This window comes from Heterodontus francisci, chromosome 10 (genome assembly GCF_036365525.1).
Source record: "Heterodontus francisci isolate sHetFra1 chromosome 10, sHetFra1.hap1, whole genome shotgun sequence".
Lineage (NCBI taxonomy): Eukaryota > Metazoa > Chordata > Chondrichthyes > Heterodontiformes > Heterodontidae > Heterodontus > Heterodontus francisci.
The window spans coordinates 87,781,475-87,799,180 of NC_090380.1; the positions used below are offsets into that span (position 1 = coordinate 87,781,475).

General features: G+C 43.9%; 1 protein-coding gene across 14 annotated transcripts in view; it reads left to right on the plus strand.

Moving 5' to 3' along the window:
• LOC137374607 (fibronectin type III domain-containing protein 1-like) overlaps window positions 1-17,706 on the plus strand; it is a 323,625-nt gene that overhangs the window by 99,993 nt on the left and 205,926 nt on the right. For all 14 annotated transcript variants that reach the window (XM_068040959.1, XM_068040964.1, XM_068040968.1 and 11 more), the window contains exons 7-11: window positions 348-411; window positions 4,679-4,747; window positions 13,382-13,462; window positions 15,829-15,885; window positions 16,698-16,790. In XM_068040959.1, the coding sequence (XP_067897060.1) occupies window positions 348-411; window positions 4,679-4,747; window positions 13,382-13,462; window positions 15,829-15,885; window positions 16,698-16,790 (364 nt within the window). The remainder of the gene's footprint in view (window positions 1-347; window positions 412-4,678; window positions 4,748-13,381; window positions 13,463-15,828; window positions 15,886-16,697; window positions 16,791-17,706) is intronic.

Below are 17,706 nucleotides of genomic sequence, written 5' to 3' on the forward strand. Positions count from 1 at the left end.
TTACTCGTGCTTTATTTTGTCCCTCTGATTCTACTCTACCCCTTTCTCTTTCTATCCTTTTATATTTTAACATTAACTTCTCTCTTCCACCAGATCTGGCCTTTCTTTCCTATTTTCTAACTTTTAAAGTCTTTTACTTGATTTCTTCATCTCTGCTTACAAAATTGTGCAATGCAACAAATTAAAAGTTGGAATATTAAAGTGTCTCAAAATGGGTGCCTATTTTTAAAAAGCATTATGCATATAAATTTCTTCAATGCATTTTTTTATAATTTGTTCATTAAAATTGTCCATAAAAACTGAAAATTGATAAAGACCACTCATAAGATAACTTGTATTTCCTTCAGCTACCAGGAAAGACTAATATTATAGGAATAAAAGACAAAAAGGATTTAACTGCATCCAATCCAGGTAAGCCTTTTTAGTATAGTAAAATTACTGTGTAAAATATTATTTGTGTTGCAAGTTTTGATAATAGTTATCTGCACAACTAATATAATAAAATGCACAATCTCATTGACTTTATAAACCTAAATTTTGAATTTGTAAAACAAAATTGAAAGACAACAGTGTTCCCCATTGTCTAAGGTGTCAATTGATGACACCGTTTACTTTTAAGACATGTTGAGGCATATTTCTGACTGACATTGTTCCTGTAAGAACACTTTTTTGCTTGTGTTAAACTCCTACATCTGCTGTTTCATCTCTCCTGTTACCCTGTTTATTTTGTTTTAAACTTATATTTCATTTTCAACTTATAGCTATTCTGGAAAAATATTGTGTATTGGGATTGTGACCGTTTTATCTTTGTTCCTGTTCATTCCATCCCGACTACGTAGCTGTGCAGGCGTAAAAACTCAAAGCCACTCCACAACAACCAGTCAAATGTTGTACTTGCCCCAGCTGAAACATAGCTGTCAATCTAAAGAATTATGCCATCAGCTATGTCAAGTAGTTACAACTTTCCTCTGATTGATAGCTGGTCATAATATTAACATTTCCTGGAATTGCTTATTTAGAGCATTGGCTTTAAAGTAGCAGATTAGCCACTGAACATGACTATAATGTGCCAGACTATAGACTACCCATTAGCAACGCTACTGGGGATCCGAAATATAAATATGTTGCACTCATGCTACGATATTCTGTTAGATTAACTCCATTCATCGAGTCAAGTCTGCTCTGGAGTTGGTGATTCACCCCGATCAGACCTGTACTGTACCCGGCAGGAAGATCTCTGATAGTCTCGCGCTACTCAGGGATACGATCGCCTACGTACGGGACAGGAGGGTGGACACCTGCCTCATCAGTCTGGACCAGGAGAAGGCTTTTGACAGGATATCGCACACCTACATGATGGACGTGCTTTCCAAAATGGGGTTTGGGGAGGGAATCTGCAATTGGATCCAACTGCTCTACACAAACATCAGTAGCGCAGTGTCAATCAACGGGTGGGAATCTGAAAGTTTCCCGATCAAATCTGGAGTCAGACAGGGCTGTCCTCTGTCCCCGGTCTTGTTTGTTTGCTGTATTGAACCCTTTGCTGAGTCTATTAGGAAGGATGCGAGCATAAGAGGGGTGACAATCCCAGGCAGCGGAGGCACTCAGGTCAAAACCTCCCTGTACATGGATGACGTCGCCGTCTTCTGCTCGGATCCGCTGTCCGTGCGCAGACTGATGAGCATCTGCGACCAGTTCGAACTGGCCTCGGGAGCCAAAGTTAACCACGGCAAGAGCGAGGCCATGTTCTTTGGGAACTGGGCTGACCGATCCTTTGTCCCCTTCACCGTCAGGTCAGATTACCTGAAGGTGCTGGGATATGGTTCGGAAGTGCCGGGGCGTGCACCAAAACATGGGAGGAGCGAGTAGCCAAGGTACGACAAAAGTTGGGCATGTGGGGGCAGCGATCTCTCTCCAATGTGGGTAAGAACCTGGTCATCAGGTGCGAGGCGCTCACATTGTTGCTCTACGTGGCGCAGGTCTGGCCCATACCCCACTCCTGCGCCGTGGCAGTCACCCGAGCCATTTTCCGCTTCGTCTGGGGATCTAAAATGGACCGGGTCCGGAGGGACACGATGTTCAAATCTCTGGACATGGGCGGGAAAAATGTACCCAACGTGGCCCTCATCCTGATGACCACCTTCGTGTGCGGCTGCATCAAGCTATGTGTAGATCCCCAGTACGCAAACTTCAAGTGTCACTACGTGCTGAGGTTCTATTTGTCCCCGGTGTTGCGAAGGATGGGCCTGGTCACATTGCCGCGGAACGCACCATGCAGTTGGGCGGCGCCGTACCACCTATCCTTCGTGGAGCAGTTTCTGCGGAAAAACACCTTTGACCACCGGTCCATCAGGCAGTGGTCTGCACGGAATGTCCTCAAGGCCCTACGGGAAAAGGAAACGGTGGATCCTGTCGGATGGTTCCCCGAGCAGACCGTCAAAGTCATTTGGCGGAATGCCTCATCACCAGAACTTTCAAACAAGCACCAAGACGTAGCTTGGCTGGTGGTGAGAAGGGCCCTCCCCGTCAGATCCTTCATGCACACCCGAAGTCTCGCCCCCTCCGCACAGTGCCCCCGCGTTGGCTGTGGTGGGGAAGAGACGGTCGCCCACCTCCTCCTGGAATGTGCCTTTGCAAAGCAGGTGTGGAAAGAGATGCAGTGGTTTTTGTCAAGGTTCATCCCAAGCAGCTCTGTAACACAGGAGTCTGTGCTCTACGGGCTGTTCCCAGGGACGCACACCGAGACAAACATCAACTGCTGCTGGAGGGCTATCAATTCGGTGAAAGACGCCCTTTGGTCTGCCCGAAACTTGCTGGTCTTCCAGCGCAAAGAGTTGTCCACCGCCGAATGTTGCAGACTGGCACATTCCAAGGTCCAGGACTACGTGCTGAGGGACGCACTAAAGCTAGGGGCAGCCGCAGCAAAGGCTCAATGGGGAAAGACCACAGTGTAAGGTTCCCCCCACCAAGCTGGACTGAGGGGCTGGATCCATGGGAAACCCCTCGAACTGTATCGTTAATATTCTCAATTGCTGTAAATGTAAAACTGTAATTGACATGACAATTGTGAAACAGAAGGGTTGGGAAGAAACTCATGACATTATTGAAAGAAACTGATCTCTTTTGCAATGTTTGTATTTTTTCGTGCTGTTTGGAAACTGTTTGGCAATGTAATTTTTACAGATTTTTATGAATAAAGTATATTTTGGAAAAAAAAAATTAACTCCATTCAGTCTTATTTTGTCCCAGCCTTCAGGTGTTCAGTTCTGAGGAGGTTGAGGTTTGAGTTGCAGTTTTTATTTTTATAAAAAGAATCTATTTCATGTCTTGACAAAAACCTTCTTCGTCTTCAAATCATTTGGCAAATGTACAACCCCATGTCCCAGCCCATCAAGGTGAACAGAATCGCTATGGAAACAAAGCAATAAATCATTATAGGTGTCTTGCAGCAAGCTTTGTATTTGTTGCAGTTCAGCGTTCAATCACAAATCCTAATGATGCATGTGAATAGATATCGATCATATCAGTCTATCTATATATTGATTAATATATAGGATATAACCTTTTGCATGTACCCTACATGCAAATGAATACAAACAACCAATTAATAATTAAATATAGCAACGATTGAGATGATGTAAAATTTTGAGTAGTAATAATGCCCAAAAAGCAACATTTCAAATTTGCCAGGGGGATAAAATAGACAGTAGCAGGTCATCCACCCATTATAAAACCCCACCTAATTTTCTTTTCTGCTGATTTCAATGGAGAGGAAGTGAAAATTTTTCCTATAATCCTATAATCTACACTGCACACACCACCAGTTATGTAGACCAGGTTGAATCCTCAATATGTGCTATGTTGGCTGATCTGAGCTGGAGCAGCTATAGGGGCCTTGACAATTGGCCTCAACTACCCAGAACAGGGAGGGGTAAATCAGCCAGAATTTTCACCCTTAAGAACATGGGGACATAGGAACAGGAATAGGCCATTTGGCCCCTCAAGCCTGTTCCCCTATTCAATGAGATCATGGCTGATCTGTGCCCTACTGCCTTTTCCCCATATCCCTTAATATCTTGGGTATTAGGGATTCCTTGATCCCTTGATTCCTGCTCGAACGCATGCATGTTCGAATGTTGGGCAAAACAGAATTGGGCGTAGCTGTGATGTCAGCCAATGTGGAAAAGCCTGCTGACACTCAGTTTCTGGGCTCACATGTAAGGAGTGGCAAAATTGAATAGAATCAAAAACTCATACTGTTTCAAGCAGGCGAGTTGCTTGCTCATACAGCATCAGATATTAATAGGGTGGCCACTCCATCCCCCAGTTTTCAACACCGAGCCACCTGCTTATCAGGTACAAAATGTGAGTAAAATTTCTCCCTCGAAACCTTCATGTGCAGAATGAGAGAATGGCAAAAAAACTGCAGATAAACAGATGATCCTCAATGATATATTATGTCCTCTGGCATAATTTTTTCCTGAGTAGCAGAGAAAACATATACAACATTCTCTTTATGATACATCTTTCATTGTTACACTTTTATACAGGTTCCAAAGTCAGGGATAGAGAATTGTACCAGCAATTGATAATATGCTGACAATGTGTACATTAATGTATTAAAACAATTTGTTTGCAGTTGTGATATATTTCATAGATAATTCCTCAATATTTCTAGCACGCAATGGAACGAATTGGATACAACTTTTACCCAAAAGGCCTGATGTTAATACAAAAGCAGTCTTAGGTACGTTACAAATCAGCCTCTTTGTTATCTACATATGCTTGCCGTACAGCTATTTGGAGAGTCTGCTCAATGCACTCATGGGCTGAACAGCTCTGCAACAAAATGTGTTGAAATAATTATTAATTGTATTACTGCTAACCAGGTAAACAAATCAGGAGTGCATGTTTTGGGCTAGTGGACCCAGTGGGTCATTTACCTCTTTGCGATGTTGAGTTATGTGAGTATATAACAGAGGGTAATACAAAGAATATTCTGCGATATTTGACTTTGTATTGTGCCAATTGAAAAGATAAATGTATTATTAAGGGTGCCATGCAATCTTCATTTTAATGGTTGCATACTGTTAAATTTGTGGTTCAGATTTCTATGCTAAATTATATAAATTTGCACATTGCATACAGTGCAGCGGTTTTGCACTAGATCTATTATAGGCCAGTTATTGATAGGATAAACCAGGAAATTATTATCTACTTAGTCTTAGTTGGGTTTTTGGTAACCTAGAGTCTACAGAGCTAACTCTGTGATCTTGTGCAATTCTGCAGCCTCTCTTGTAGTGGGGAACCATTCTTGCTTGGATATGGGCTGGAGAAACAAGGCTACAATGTTGTAGCCCTATCTCTGACGCAAGCCCCCTGCAACCATGGCTTCCCTACTGGGAGTGTTGAATTGAGTAATTAACAGTGCATCATGCAAATAGTAAGCACTTTAGAAATGTGAATGAATCAGGGCCAGCCAGCACAGATTTCTGAAAGTCAGGTTGTGCATCTCGAGGAGCCCAGTGTAGAGGAGAAAGAGAGGCTGCAGAATTGCTTTTAGCTTGAGAAATGGCAACATTATCTAATCCCATTGCACAACTAACTCTGCAATCAATGTGTGGGAGATCAGATTGTAGGATAACCATAATCCAATTGAAATGCCTATCCATTTGGTCTTGTAGGCTGACAAGGCAGTCTTCATGATTAATCTCATAGCCTGCATGGCCCGAGTATCAGTATCCCTGAGAAATGCTATTAATAGTATTAGAGTTCTTCGGGGAGGAACCAACTGAGTGTGCATTGAGGTGATCACACCTCAAGTGCCTTTACAGTCTTCCCGCCTCAATAGTGGGTTCAACAATTTCAGATCCTAACCATTGCTGCCATTTTTTCGAATGGAAGGTGCTGTTAATGGTTCTGCTGAGGTGGGTGGGGTGGGGAGGCTGGGGGGAGGTGCTGAAAATACCAGCGCCGGGCAGCATGTCCGTTTCAGGACACCGTTCCCGCCGCCGGCAGTGTTAACCAGGGCGGGTGGAGGGTGAGACAGGGATCCTGCTCTCCTCCCCTTTGAGGACAGTTAAAGTGTTTAAAAAGCTCAATAAGCGCTTGTTGGAGGGGGAGGGTGGAATTTTAAATGTGGCACACAGGTTTCAGGAGTTGTCTGTTGCAAATCTGCTGAAGGGAGGCAGGTACAGAATGGGGGGCCTGTCATAGCTTCCCCAGGATATCACCCTGGCCCCATAAGAGGGTCAGTGGGGCAAAGGGCGCTCAGCATTTGGTAGGGTGGTGCCCTTAGTGCTGTACAGGTGGCAGGGAGAATGGAAACTCAGCACTCGGGCACTGAAAGGGGTTGTCACCCCACCCCCGGCATTGCAGAGGCAGAAGAACAGGGGACAAGGCTACCAAGGACAATTGGGCAGCCACCTGTCCAAAAGGAAGGCTGCAGTCAGCAATGGGAGTATGGATGTCAGATTTTAGGCCCAGTGGCGATGAGGGGCAAGACCCTCTGCAGGTAAGACGGAGCCCTGAGCAGCAAGAGGACACGCAAGAGGAAAGAGGGGAGGAAGGACACGGAGTTCATGCCCTCAACAGGGGATCTACTGCCAAAGATGGAGCATCCTGGAGATGACTGCAACCCAGTGCTGCAGGAGACTGCGACTTTCCAGGCAGATGGTCACAAACACCTGTGATCTCATTGCCAAAGACCTCACGCCTCAGAGCAGTGGCTGCCATGCTCTGCCAGTGGCCATCAAAGTCACTGTGGCCTTCACTTCTGTCTCCTTCCATGGATTAGCTTGGGTCCTTAGTGGCATCTCACAAGTGGCTACACACCATTGCATCTCACAGGTCACTGTTGCCTTCTATGCCAAAGCTGGACAGTTCATTCATTTCACGACAGGTATGGCCTCACAGGGAAGAGGGCATTGGGTTTTGCCACCATTGCTGGATTCCCCAAGGTGCAGGGCATTATAGATTGTATCCATGTGGCCATCAAGGCACCCAATGACTGCCCACTCAGATTTATCAACAGGAAGTGGTTCCACTCTCTCAACATTCAACTGAACTGTGACCACACAAAAGCTTCCTCCATGTGTGCACTTGCTTTCCTGGCAGCTGCCCCAACTCCTTCATCCTCCAGTAGTCCAGGTTACCTCAGATCTTCACTCTAGCCTACAAAGTGCGTGGATGGATCCTACGGGACAAGGGATATCCCTTGAAGACATGGGTACTTGTTCCTCTACATGAGCCCTAGACAAAGGCACAGAGGTGACATGCTACCTGCTCAGTGAAAAGGCCATTGGACTTCTGAAGATGCGATTCCGGTGCCTGGATTGGTCAGGTGGTGCCATCCAATAACCTCCTGCAAGGGTCTCGGTCATTGTGGTGCTCTGCTGCGCCCTCTATAACATGGCCTTCCAGAGAGGTGTGGACCTTGAAAGCGGTGAGGCCCTGGAAGGTGACAGCTCCTCAGGGGAGGAGAAGGAGCAGGAGGTGAGAGGAGGAGGAAGTGGGAGATGATGTTAAACAGAGAGGTGTCCCTGCTAGACTTCGAGGTGGCCTCCTCCTGCCACCCTCCAGGAGGAGGACCTCCCTCCTCTCCATCATGGCCTGCAACATTAGTTTCAAGTTGTCATCAATGAAGTGAGGTTTTGTCCTGCCCCAGGTGCCGAGCCTCCTGTGGCATCTCACTTCCCTCTGGTGCTGTTCAAGGCTTTGGCACAGTCAGCAGATTTCTCCCTGAAGACAACTAGCAGCCTCAGTAATGGCTGCTGTGAGGAGTCTAAATCAGTCCTGACTTCACTTGACCCACCCCGTTTGTGCCCCCACTGGCTCTGATGTGAAAATCTTAACTTTAATCTGTTTCTCACTGGAGGCAGGTTTCTGACCCGAAAACAAACCCGGCTCCTGTTTCCCATTTCTGTGGCGAAAATTCAACCCAGTAACACTGTTTCTCTCTCCATAGATGCTGCCTTACCTGCTGAGTATTCCCAGCATTTTCTGTTTTTAATCTATATAGTGGAAGCACCCTGGCAGGCAGCCCAATGCAGTGAGCAGTTCCAGGTTCACCAAAAGCATCTTTCTTTTTTAAGTCCGACACCCTGTCCTGTTCAATAGAGCTGGAATGTAAACTAACCCCCGAATAAGCTGTTTCCTGAGCTGTCCTTTCCATCTGCTCCTACTCATTTGTGCTAACCCTAATTTTGTGCAGATACCTTTAACTCGCTGTCTATATCACACAAGAAGCTGATTTCTGTGCTGTTGCTTAGAAGGGGGAAGAGGGGCTGATAGTCTATCTTCAGGATGGTTCTCTGCTTCGGTCTGTGTGACTGCAAAGCCTGAGATGGCTAAGGGTGGCAAGGGTAAATACTAACAGATGATTGACAATGTAGTGCAGAACCAGGTTGTCATGCAGAGTGTGTGAATGAGAGAATTAAATAAAATGGAAAAAGGAAGCAAGGTGCCCAAATAACATCCTGTGCATGGGCACCAGCCTGGCCATCTCCAATGCTATGTGCTCTCTCTGCCAATGGCGTTAGGATCTGTATAGAGGCAGAACCCGCCCACTCCCCCCCAAGTTATCACACTGCCCTGACTGCACATCTTCTCATGTGCACTGGAAGGGTTTTCAAAGTTTACGAAGTGACTTAGTGTAGCTAGGTAAATAATATTCCTCTTCGTCCTTCTTGACCTGTCTGCAGCCTTTGACAAGTTTGACTACATCATCCTCCTCTAATATCTCTCCACTGTCGTCCAGCTGGGTGAGACTGCTCTCACCTGATTCCATTCTTATCTATCCAATCATAGCAAGAGAATTAATGGCCTGTGCTCCTTCTCCCACACTGTTACCTCTATCCCTCAAAAGGGTCTATCCTTGATCCCCTCCTATTTCTCACCTACTGCTGCCCATTGGCAACATCATCTGAAAACACAGTGTCAGTTTTCACATGTGTGCTGCCACCCCCATCTCACCCCCAGCTCACTTGACCCCTCCATTGTCTCTAAGTTGTCTGACATTCAGCACTGGATGAGAAGAAATTTCCTCCAACTAAATATTGGGAAGACTATAACCATTGTCTTCAATCACTGCCACAAACTCCATTCCTTCGACTCTATCGCTTCTCCTGGCAACAGTCTGAGGTTGATCCAGACTGTTCGCAATCCTGGTGTCATATTTGACCCTGAGTTGAGCTTCTGACTGTATATTAACTTCATCACTAAGACTTCCTATTTCCACCTCACAACTGCTTATCTTAGCTCATCTGCAGCTGAAACTTTAATTCATGCCTTTGTTACTTCTGTATTTTATTCCAGTGCACTCTTGGCGGCTTCCCACATTCTACCCTTTGTAATCTTGAGGTCAACCTCCTTTGCCCATGTCCTTACACACAGCACATCCCATTCATTCATCTCCCCTGTGCTGACTGTCCAACACTGGCTCCCCATTAAGCAATGCCTCAATTTTAAATTACTCATCCTTGTTTTTAAATCCCTCCATGGCCTTGCCCCACCCTATCTCTGTAATTACCTCCATCCCGACAACCCGCTAAGTTACCTGCACTCCTCAAATTCTTCAGCATCCCCGATTTTAATTGCTCCACCATTAGCGGCCGTGGCTTCAGCTGCCAAGGCTCTAAGCTCTAAACCTCTTCACCTCTCCACCTTTGCTGCCTCCTTTAAGCCACCCCTTAAAACGTACTTCTTTTGCTCACCTGCTCTAATATTTCCTTACGTGGCTCAGTGTAAAATTTTTGTTTAGTTTCCTCCTTTGAAGGGACATTTTACTACAACAACAACAGTAACAACCTGTATTTATATAGCACCTTTAAAATAATAAAACATCCCAAGGTGATTTACAGGAGCATTATTAAACAAAGTATGGCACTGAACCACAAAAGGAGATATTAGGTCAGATGATCAAAAACTTGGTCAAAGAGGGAGATTTTAAGGAGTGTCTTAAAGAAGGAAAGTGAGGTGATGAGGCAGGAGGTGTAGGGAGGGTATTTCAGCGCTTGGGGCCTAGGCAAATGAAGGTGTGGCCACCAATGGTGGAGCAATGAGAGGTTTGTGGGGCTGGAGGAGATTACTGAGATAGGGAGGAGTGAGGCCATGGAGGGATATAAAAACAAGGATGACAATTTTAAAATCAAGACGTTGCTTGACCAGGAGCCAGTGTAGGTCAGTGAGCACGGGGGGGGGGATAGGTTAACAGGTCTTGACGTGAGTTAAGACATGGGCAACAGAGATTTGGATGGCCTCAAGTTTACAGAGAGTAGAATGTGGGAGACCAGACAGGAGTGCATTGGAATAGTCAAGTCTACAGGTAATGAAGGCATGAATGAGGGTTTCGGCGGTAGATCAGCTGAGACAAGGGCGAAGTGGACTGATATTATAGAGGCAGTCTTAGTGATAGCACGAATATGAAGTAGGAAGCTCATCATTGGGTTAAATGTGATACCAAGGTTGCGAATAGAGTGGCTTAATTGCAGACAGTTTCCTGGGAGAGGGATGGAGTCAGTAGCTAGGGAACAGAATTTGGAGTAGGGACTGAAAACCGTGGCTTCAATCTTCCCAATATTTAATTGGAGGAAATGTGTGCTCATGCAGCACTGGATGTCAAATAAGCTGTCTGATAGTGAAACAACAGTGGAGGAGTCAAGAGAGGTATTGGTGAGGTAGAGGTGGGTGTTGTCAGCATGTATGTGAAAACTAATGCTCTGCTTTTGGATGATGTCACGAGGGGAAGCATGTAAATGAGGACTAGGAGTGGGCCAAGGATGGATCCTTGAGGGGCACCAGAGGTAACGGTGTGGGAGCAGGAAGGGAAGCCATTGCAGGTGATCCTCCAGCTATGATTAGATAGATGAAACCAGGTGAGAGCAGTCCCACCCAGCTGGATGATGAGAGAGGAGTTGGAGGAGGATGGTGCGATCAACTATGTCAGAGGCTGCAGGCTGGTCGAGAAGGACAAGGAGGGAAAGTTTACCTTGGTCATAGTCACATTGTGACTTTGATAAGAGCTTGGTGCTGTGGCAGGGTGGAAACCTGATTGGAGGGACTCAAACGTGGAGTTCCAGTAAGTATGGGAATGCATTTGGGAGGCAACAACACGTTCAAGAACTTTGGACAGGAAAGGAAGGTTGCAGATGGGATGGTAGTTTGCAAGGGTGGTGGAGTCGAGGGTTTTTTTTGAGGAGAGGGGTGATGATGGCAGATTTAAAGGAGAGAGGGCCAACATCTGAAAAGAGAACTGTTTTCAATATCGGCTAACATGGGAACCAGGAGGGGAAGTTGGGTGATCAGCAATTTAGTGGGAATAGGATTGAGGGAGCAGGAGGTGGGTCTCATGGATGACATGAACTCAGAGAGGGCATGAGGGGAGATAAGAGAGAAAGTAGAGAAAGACGCGAGATCAGGGCTAGGGCTGGGGGAGCATTAGAGGGGGTTTGGCCAGGTGGAAGGGGGGGACTATATTAAAGGCGCAAATATAAATACAAATTGTTTTAGCTGATATGATTACAGGAAGCAGCAAATGTAGCCGATAGAGCAGTAATAACGTTTGTGAGTGAGTGCAAGTAGAAGTGAAAGGAGGGTCGTGTAGGCCTGTATAGAGAGTATGAGAGATGTGAAAGGGAGTCTTATCTTGTCAGACTTGCTGATGTTATTACATTTTCCCTGCACTGCAGCCAGCTCCTCGGGACCTTTAGAGGACAAAGGGACCTCAGTCCTGCTGCTAACTGGGTCTATAAGCACCTGCAGTACTGCATCTGAGAATCACAGCACTTTACTTGAAGTCATTCTTCCTGCTTCAGCAGGATATCATTGTCTGCTATTCATTATTGAGAAATGCACTCCCTCCTTCAAGGCACTACAAGCCACCTGTAAATAGTAGCCGCCCCCCTGGATTTCCTGCCTTTCGAGTCAGCTAACCGAGGGCATGATTTGTGTTGGCTTCTGAGCAATTCCATTTAAATTAGGCCTGCCCATGATTCCTTAGAGTGGCATGTGGAAACCCTGCCCCACCTGCCACTTTCCCAATCATTTCTGAGTTCTCTCTCTCTCTCTGGTTGGGGGTGCAAAGCAACAAAGGGTCACATGGGTAGTTAATTCTCAAACAAGAGATGGTGGCACAAATTCTGAAACTGGAAGATTCAAAAATGCAGGTCACCAGTTTTTGCAGTTAAATATAATAGCCTGGATTTTGCAGTAGTAATGACAGCAAAACTATCAGTCATTACGCCTATGTGATTGGGTGCTTTCCCTGCTTGATGACATTACTGTTGCCGGACGCCTGGAAATCCCCTAGACTTGCTGCCAGATTCAAACTGACATCAGGAAAGGGAAAGTCCACGCCCCTGAGATCACCAGATCTTTATAGGCAGCTTTTTTTTTTGAGGCCAGCTGACTACAAAATCCAGCACAATTAAAAAGATAACGTCAAAAACAAGTATATCAGCCCTTGAAAGATTGCATGTATTAATATATTTTTCTTTAATTTTTGAAGAAAGAAGTGAAACTGAGCTAATTAAGTAGAATTTGCTTTGACTGCTACTCTGTATTGTCACTTGTTGTCAGTAAAACAAAGCACCTTAATCATAGAGGCATAGAATAGTGTGGAGGCCACTAAAGAGAAAAACTTTACAAACGTAAAATACTGCAAATGCTGGAAATCTGAAATAAAAAGAGAAAATGCTGAAAATACGCAGCCAGTCAGGCAGTATCTGTGGAGAGAGAAACCGAGTTAATGTTTCAAGTCAATGAACTTTTGCCAGTGCTCTCCCAGCTGACCATCTGACCCTCATCCAAACCTCTTAACTTTCAGCGAGAGAGAGAGAGAGAGAGAGACCTACATTGACTCATGGTCCACCAACACCTTGATTTTAAAAATCATTTCCTGTTTCCAGATCACTTCATGGTCTTGCCCTCCCCACCTTTGTAACCTTTTCCAGCCCCACAAACCTCCAAGATTTCTATGATTCTCCAATTCTAGTCTCTTGTGCGAACCCAAGTGTTTTTGCTCCAAAATTGGTCGCCGTGTCTCTAGATGCCAAGGCACTAAGGTCTGTAATTCCTTCCCTAAACCTCTCTTCCTCTCTCTACCTCTCTTTACTCCTTTAAACTGCTCCTTAAAACCTACCTCTTTGACCAACTTTTTGGTCACCTGTCCCAAAACCCCTTTATGTGGCTCGGTGTCAAATTTTGTATGATAATTGCTTTGTTGAAGTGCATCGGGATCTTTTACTACATTAAAAGAACTATATAAATGCAAGTTGTTGTTGATATGATTGGCTAGCTTTCACAGAACTTTGTAGGAACTTGCTTTTGTATTGTACATAAGCTGAGTACAATTCCTGATCAGGTTCTTCAATAACTATTCCAGGTGGTCAGTCAGCTTCTGACAGTGCACATGTCCATCCTGGTAGCAGTTCATCACCAAGACCTAATATTCCAAGCAAACCAGGTACAGTGTCGGGCACAGTGTTTCACTGAACTGTTAGAAACCAGGGATCTTACTGTGCTGTTAGCTATCTGAACCCAAGCTTAGAAATTTATCAATGCAAAGATGCTAATAAGATTATCTCAATTACTCAAAAACCACAACAGTTGTGTAATCTGGTAATTCTTGTGGATAAAACTCTCTATGATGCACAGCACGCAACTTAGTGCAACTATTGGAGTTGTTGAATTTTCAGTATTTTACAGAAAAAAAGTATTGTCACTTATGGAACTTAAATTACTTTTATCCTGAGATTTATGTGAAGGGAAGTCAATCTCAAGGGAAGAAATTTTTAAAAAACACAGGAAGAATGTTGGCTAGCCAAATGGTTCTACCAGAAATGTAGATAACAGCAGGAAAATGTCACCTAAAAACACTAATCTGGTTTCCTTACCTTAATGGACTCTTATTTACACCCACTATTGAACTATAAGAATGATGTTCCACTTGAGTGTTGTAAATTATAGAACTAAACAAGAGAGAAATCGAGAAATAAAGCAAGGTTTTATAATCCACAGCACATCCATATGACTCCTTCCCTTACTGAAAAACGAAGTAGTTCAAACTTTCTGAAAGAAACATGTACTCTCCCCCACCTCTCTTTCCCTCCTCTCCTAGTGTAATATGATTATTATAAGGCCCCAATGTTATATAGAGGATATTGATAGACAGGCAAAGTTTCATTACATTCCTACTCTAGGGGATTTCAATTTTACAACAATTGTCATTCGTAACACACCTGCACTGCTGAGAGACACCGTTGATGCCACCTACAACTTCTGCCAATGCCATATTCCAAAACAATTAGCCGCAAATATGGAACCTATATCAACAGTACCAACTTCTTAAAATCCATCACAATAGGTCTCTTATTAAAATTGTTGTGACTAAAAATAATAAATCCCTGAATAAGTATCATTCATACTTTTATTACATTTATGGTACTCCTCCTGGAAAAGCATTCAACTGCTGAATCCAGCCTCCCTTCAGTTGCTGGGTTTCCTGAGCCCTGAGAAATCTGCCCCGCAGCCAGTAAGTTTACAACTGTGATAAAATCTGAGGCATGTGGCCTCTTCAAAATATTAAAATTATGGACCCACTTCTGAAGAGCAGGTTCGGTGCCCACTCCCCAACCCACCTCTGTTAAAGTGGGCGTATTGGAGGTGGTTTGGGGCCGGGTCTCTATTTTAGAGCTGCTGATTATTACTGGTTGCTCTGTTAAAGGTTGGATTTCAGCAAAGTTGCTCACAGTTTCCGTTCAATTTCATGATATCATTTGGTGGAATATTTCACAGAAAAAGAACATAATTTTGCCAGTAAAATTTTAATTGCACATTCAAAATCTAAAATGTTTTACCAGGACTATGAAGGGATATTGTCACTTCCTTAGATAGTTTTTGGTATCATTCTTTGCTGTCAACTAATCAGGTAGATCATCTAACAAGATGACAACAGCCCTTTGATACAGAATCCTTTCAGTTAGAATTGATGGGCATTTTAACTCCACAACAATGGACAGGAGAGGAGTGGTGGGGGCAGGGATGTGGTTAAAATTGAGAAAATGAGAAACCCGGCTCCAACACGCCTACTTGCAGTTTTAACAGAGCTGGGTTGGGGACTGGGCGACTAACCTGCTCTCCACAGGTGGGTCTGTAAATTTAATATTTTAATGAGGCCACATGCCTTAAATTTTATCACAGTTGTAAATTTACTAGCTGCAGGCCGGGTTTCCCAGCGCTCAGGAAACCCGGCATCTGAAGGGAGGTTGGATCCAGCAGGTGAATGCTTTTGAGCCAGGAGGAGCAGAATGCATCCCCACAGCTGCTCAAGCTTCGTTGCTCATGATTGGACCCACCCCCCCATGACAGTGGCCCTTCGCCCGATCTGATGGCCGCCCGATCTCTCCCGGCCAGTGATCTCTCCTGACCTTGCATCCATGATTTCATCCCTGAACTTATTATTTCCCCTGGACAACCATCTCTTCTAACCTTGCATTCACGATTTCTCCCTCTTTCCTCACTGTTCCCAACTGAGGCCTACCAGCTAAGGCTTTCCAACCCAACAAACAATGAGCCTCTCAACCTGCCTGGCTGCTGGTCAGGAAATGGAGAATTTCTTTTAAGCAAGGTCTTGCCATTAAGTTCGGCAGGACTGCCATAGTACCCGCATTTCCAGGTTTCCCAGCCACTGTGAACTCCCCTGTCCGCTCCCTCCCTGCTTCCCCACAAATAACGGGACCAATATTTCCCCTAGAAATCACTTTTAATTAAAAGTAATTTTCCACAGGGCTAATCTAAATTATTTATTATTTTTTATGCTATTTGCTACAGAACACACTCCTGATCAGTTGCGTGGCAAGGAAGACATTAAAAAAATCAAAAATAAAGGTAAGAAGAATGGAGGAATAAGAGGTTGTAACATTGTCTATTTGCCTCTGGAAGCAGCAGCCAGACCATACAGGTAAGGAGTAAATTTATGAGTTTGCACTCTAATCTGGAGTCGTGCCTTCCAGGAGCACATCTTGGGAATTTGGCTGTGTATCCCGTGCAATGTTTTATTCATGAATATAAATGGACCAAAAGCTAATAGGGAAATAATAAGTCCAAATTTCCAATAAGTGTCTCTGTTGAGATAACATAAAATAGAAATTGCCATTAATATGACAGTCTCACTCAAAGCCAGTAAGCATAGACAGTTTCAGAAATGGAAAAGAAAACACCCTTGCAGAGCAAAAGACTGGGATTTAGCCACGTTGCCAAGGAAAAGATCAGCATTTCATCTGCCTACACTATAAATAAATTGCCAGGAAGCGCTTAATGTTGTCATTATGTGCAGAATAGGAATGTTCCATTCCCGAGTTCATCTCTCACAAATATAAGAAAAGGTACTATTTCATTCTAAATTTAAACAGAAGCGTTAGCTTGGATTACTTAAAGATGAAGGCATTAAGAAAATAGTCATAATTGACGCAAGTTGCTATTAGGATTTTGTCCTTTGATTTTAAACCTTGATGTCAGCCTATAGCACTGGAACCAGATGATCTGATTATAGATATCAACTTTTGCGGTGCAATTTTCTAACAACAGTTAGCTCATGTCACTGGTTAATAATTAATATTAAAGTAACTCTAAAGCAACTGCAGTTGGCTTTTAACAATAACATTTGTAATTCGTCATCTTATTTCTGTAATAATTTACAGAGACTTCAAATACTGTTACTAAACCATCATTGAAAAACAGCACAACAAGAAAAACAAAACCGAAATCAGCAAAGAAGCCATTAACAACAAAAGGTAATATTCTGACCTCTCAGTACTCTGATGAACATCCTGAATGCAACAGCAGATGGAAAAAAAATCTACCTGATTATAAGTCATGTGCTGCTTTTCGAAAACTTGGCTTCGGTAAAATTCAGTTCCGAAGCACTGTTTAATGGAGCAATGCCAGTCCACTCTGGGATCTTGCTCTTTACATTTTTTCAGTAAACATCTCAGTCCTATAAGTTGTTAACGGGGATATTAATGTCCTGATCCCAAATATTCTGACATCAGCTGAGCTGTTTCAAAATTTAGAATTTAGGGAGTCAACTCCTTCAAGTTGCATAGAAGTACACAGAATGCACAGCGTAGAAACAGGCTATTTGGCCCAACTGGTCCATTCCATTGTTTATGCTCTGCACGAACCTTCTTCCACCCTACTTCAACTAACCCTATCAGCATATCTTTCTATTTCTTTCTCCCTCATGTATTTATGTAGCTTCCCCTTAAATGCATGAATGCCATCAGCTTCAACTGCTCACAAGGTAGCAAGTTCGAGATTCTAACTACACTCTGGTTAAAGAAGTTTCTCCCGAATTTCCTATTGGATTTATTAGTGAATATCTTATATTTAAGGCCCTTCATTTTGGTCTCTCCCACAAATGAAAACATATTCTCGACCCACTACCCTATCAAACCCTTTCATAATCTCAAAGACCTCTATCTGGTTACACCTCAGTCTTCTCTTTTCTAGAGAAAAGAGCCCCAGCCTGTTCTAGTTTCCATAATAGGTATAATCTCTAATTTCTGGTATCATCCTTGTAAATTGTTTTTGCACCTTCTCCAGTGCCTCTATATTTTTTATGGCATGGAGACCAGAACTGTTCACAGTATTCTAAGTGTGGCCTAACCAAAGTTGCCTACGAGTTTAACATAATTTCTCTGCTTTTCA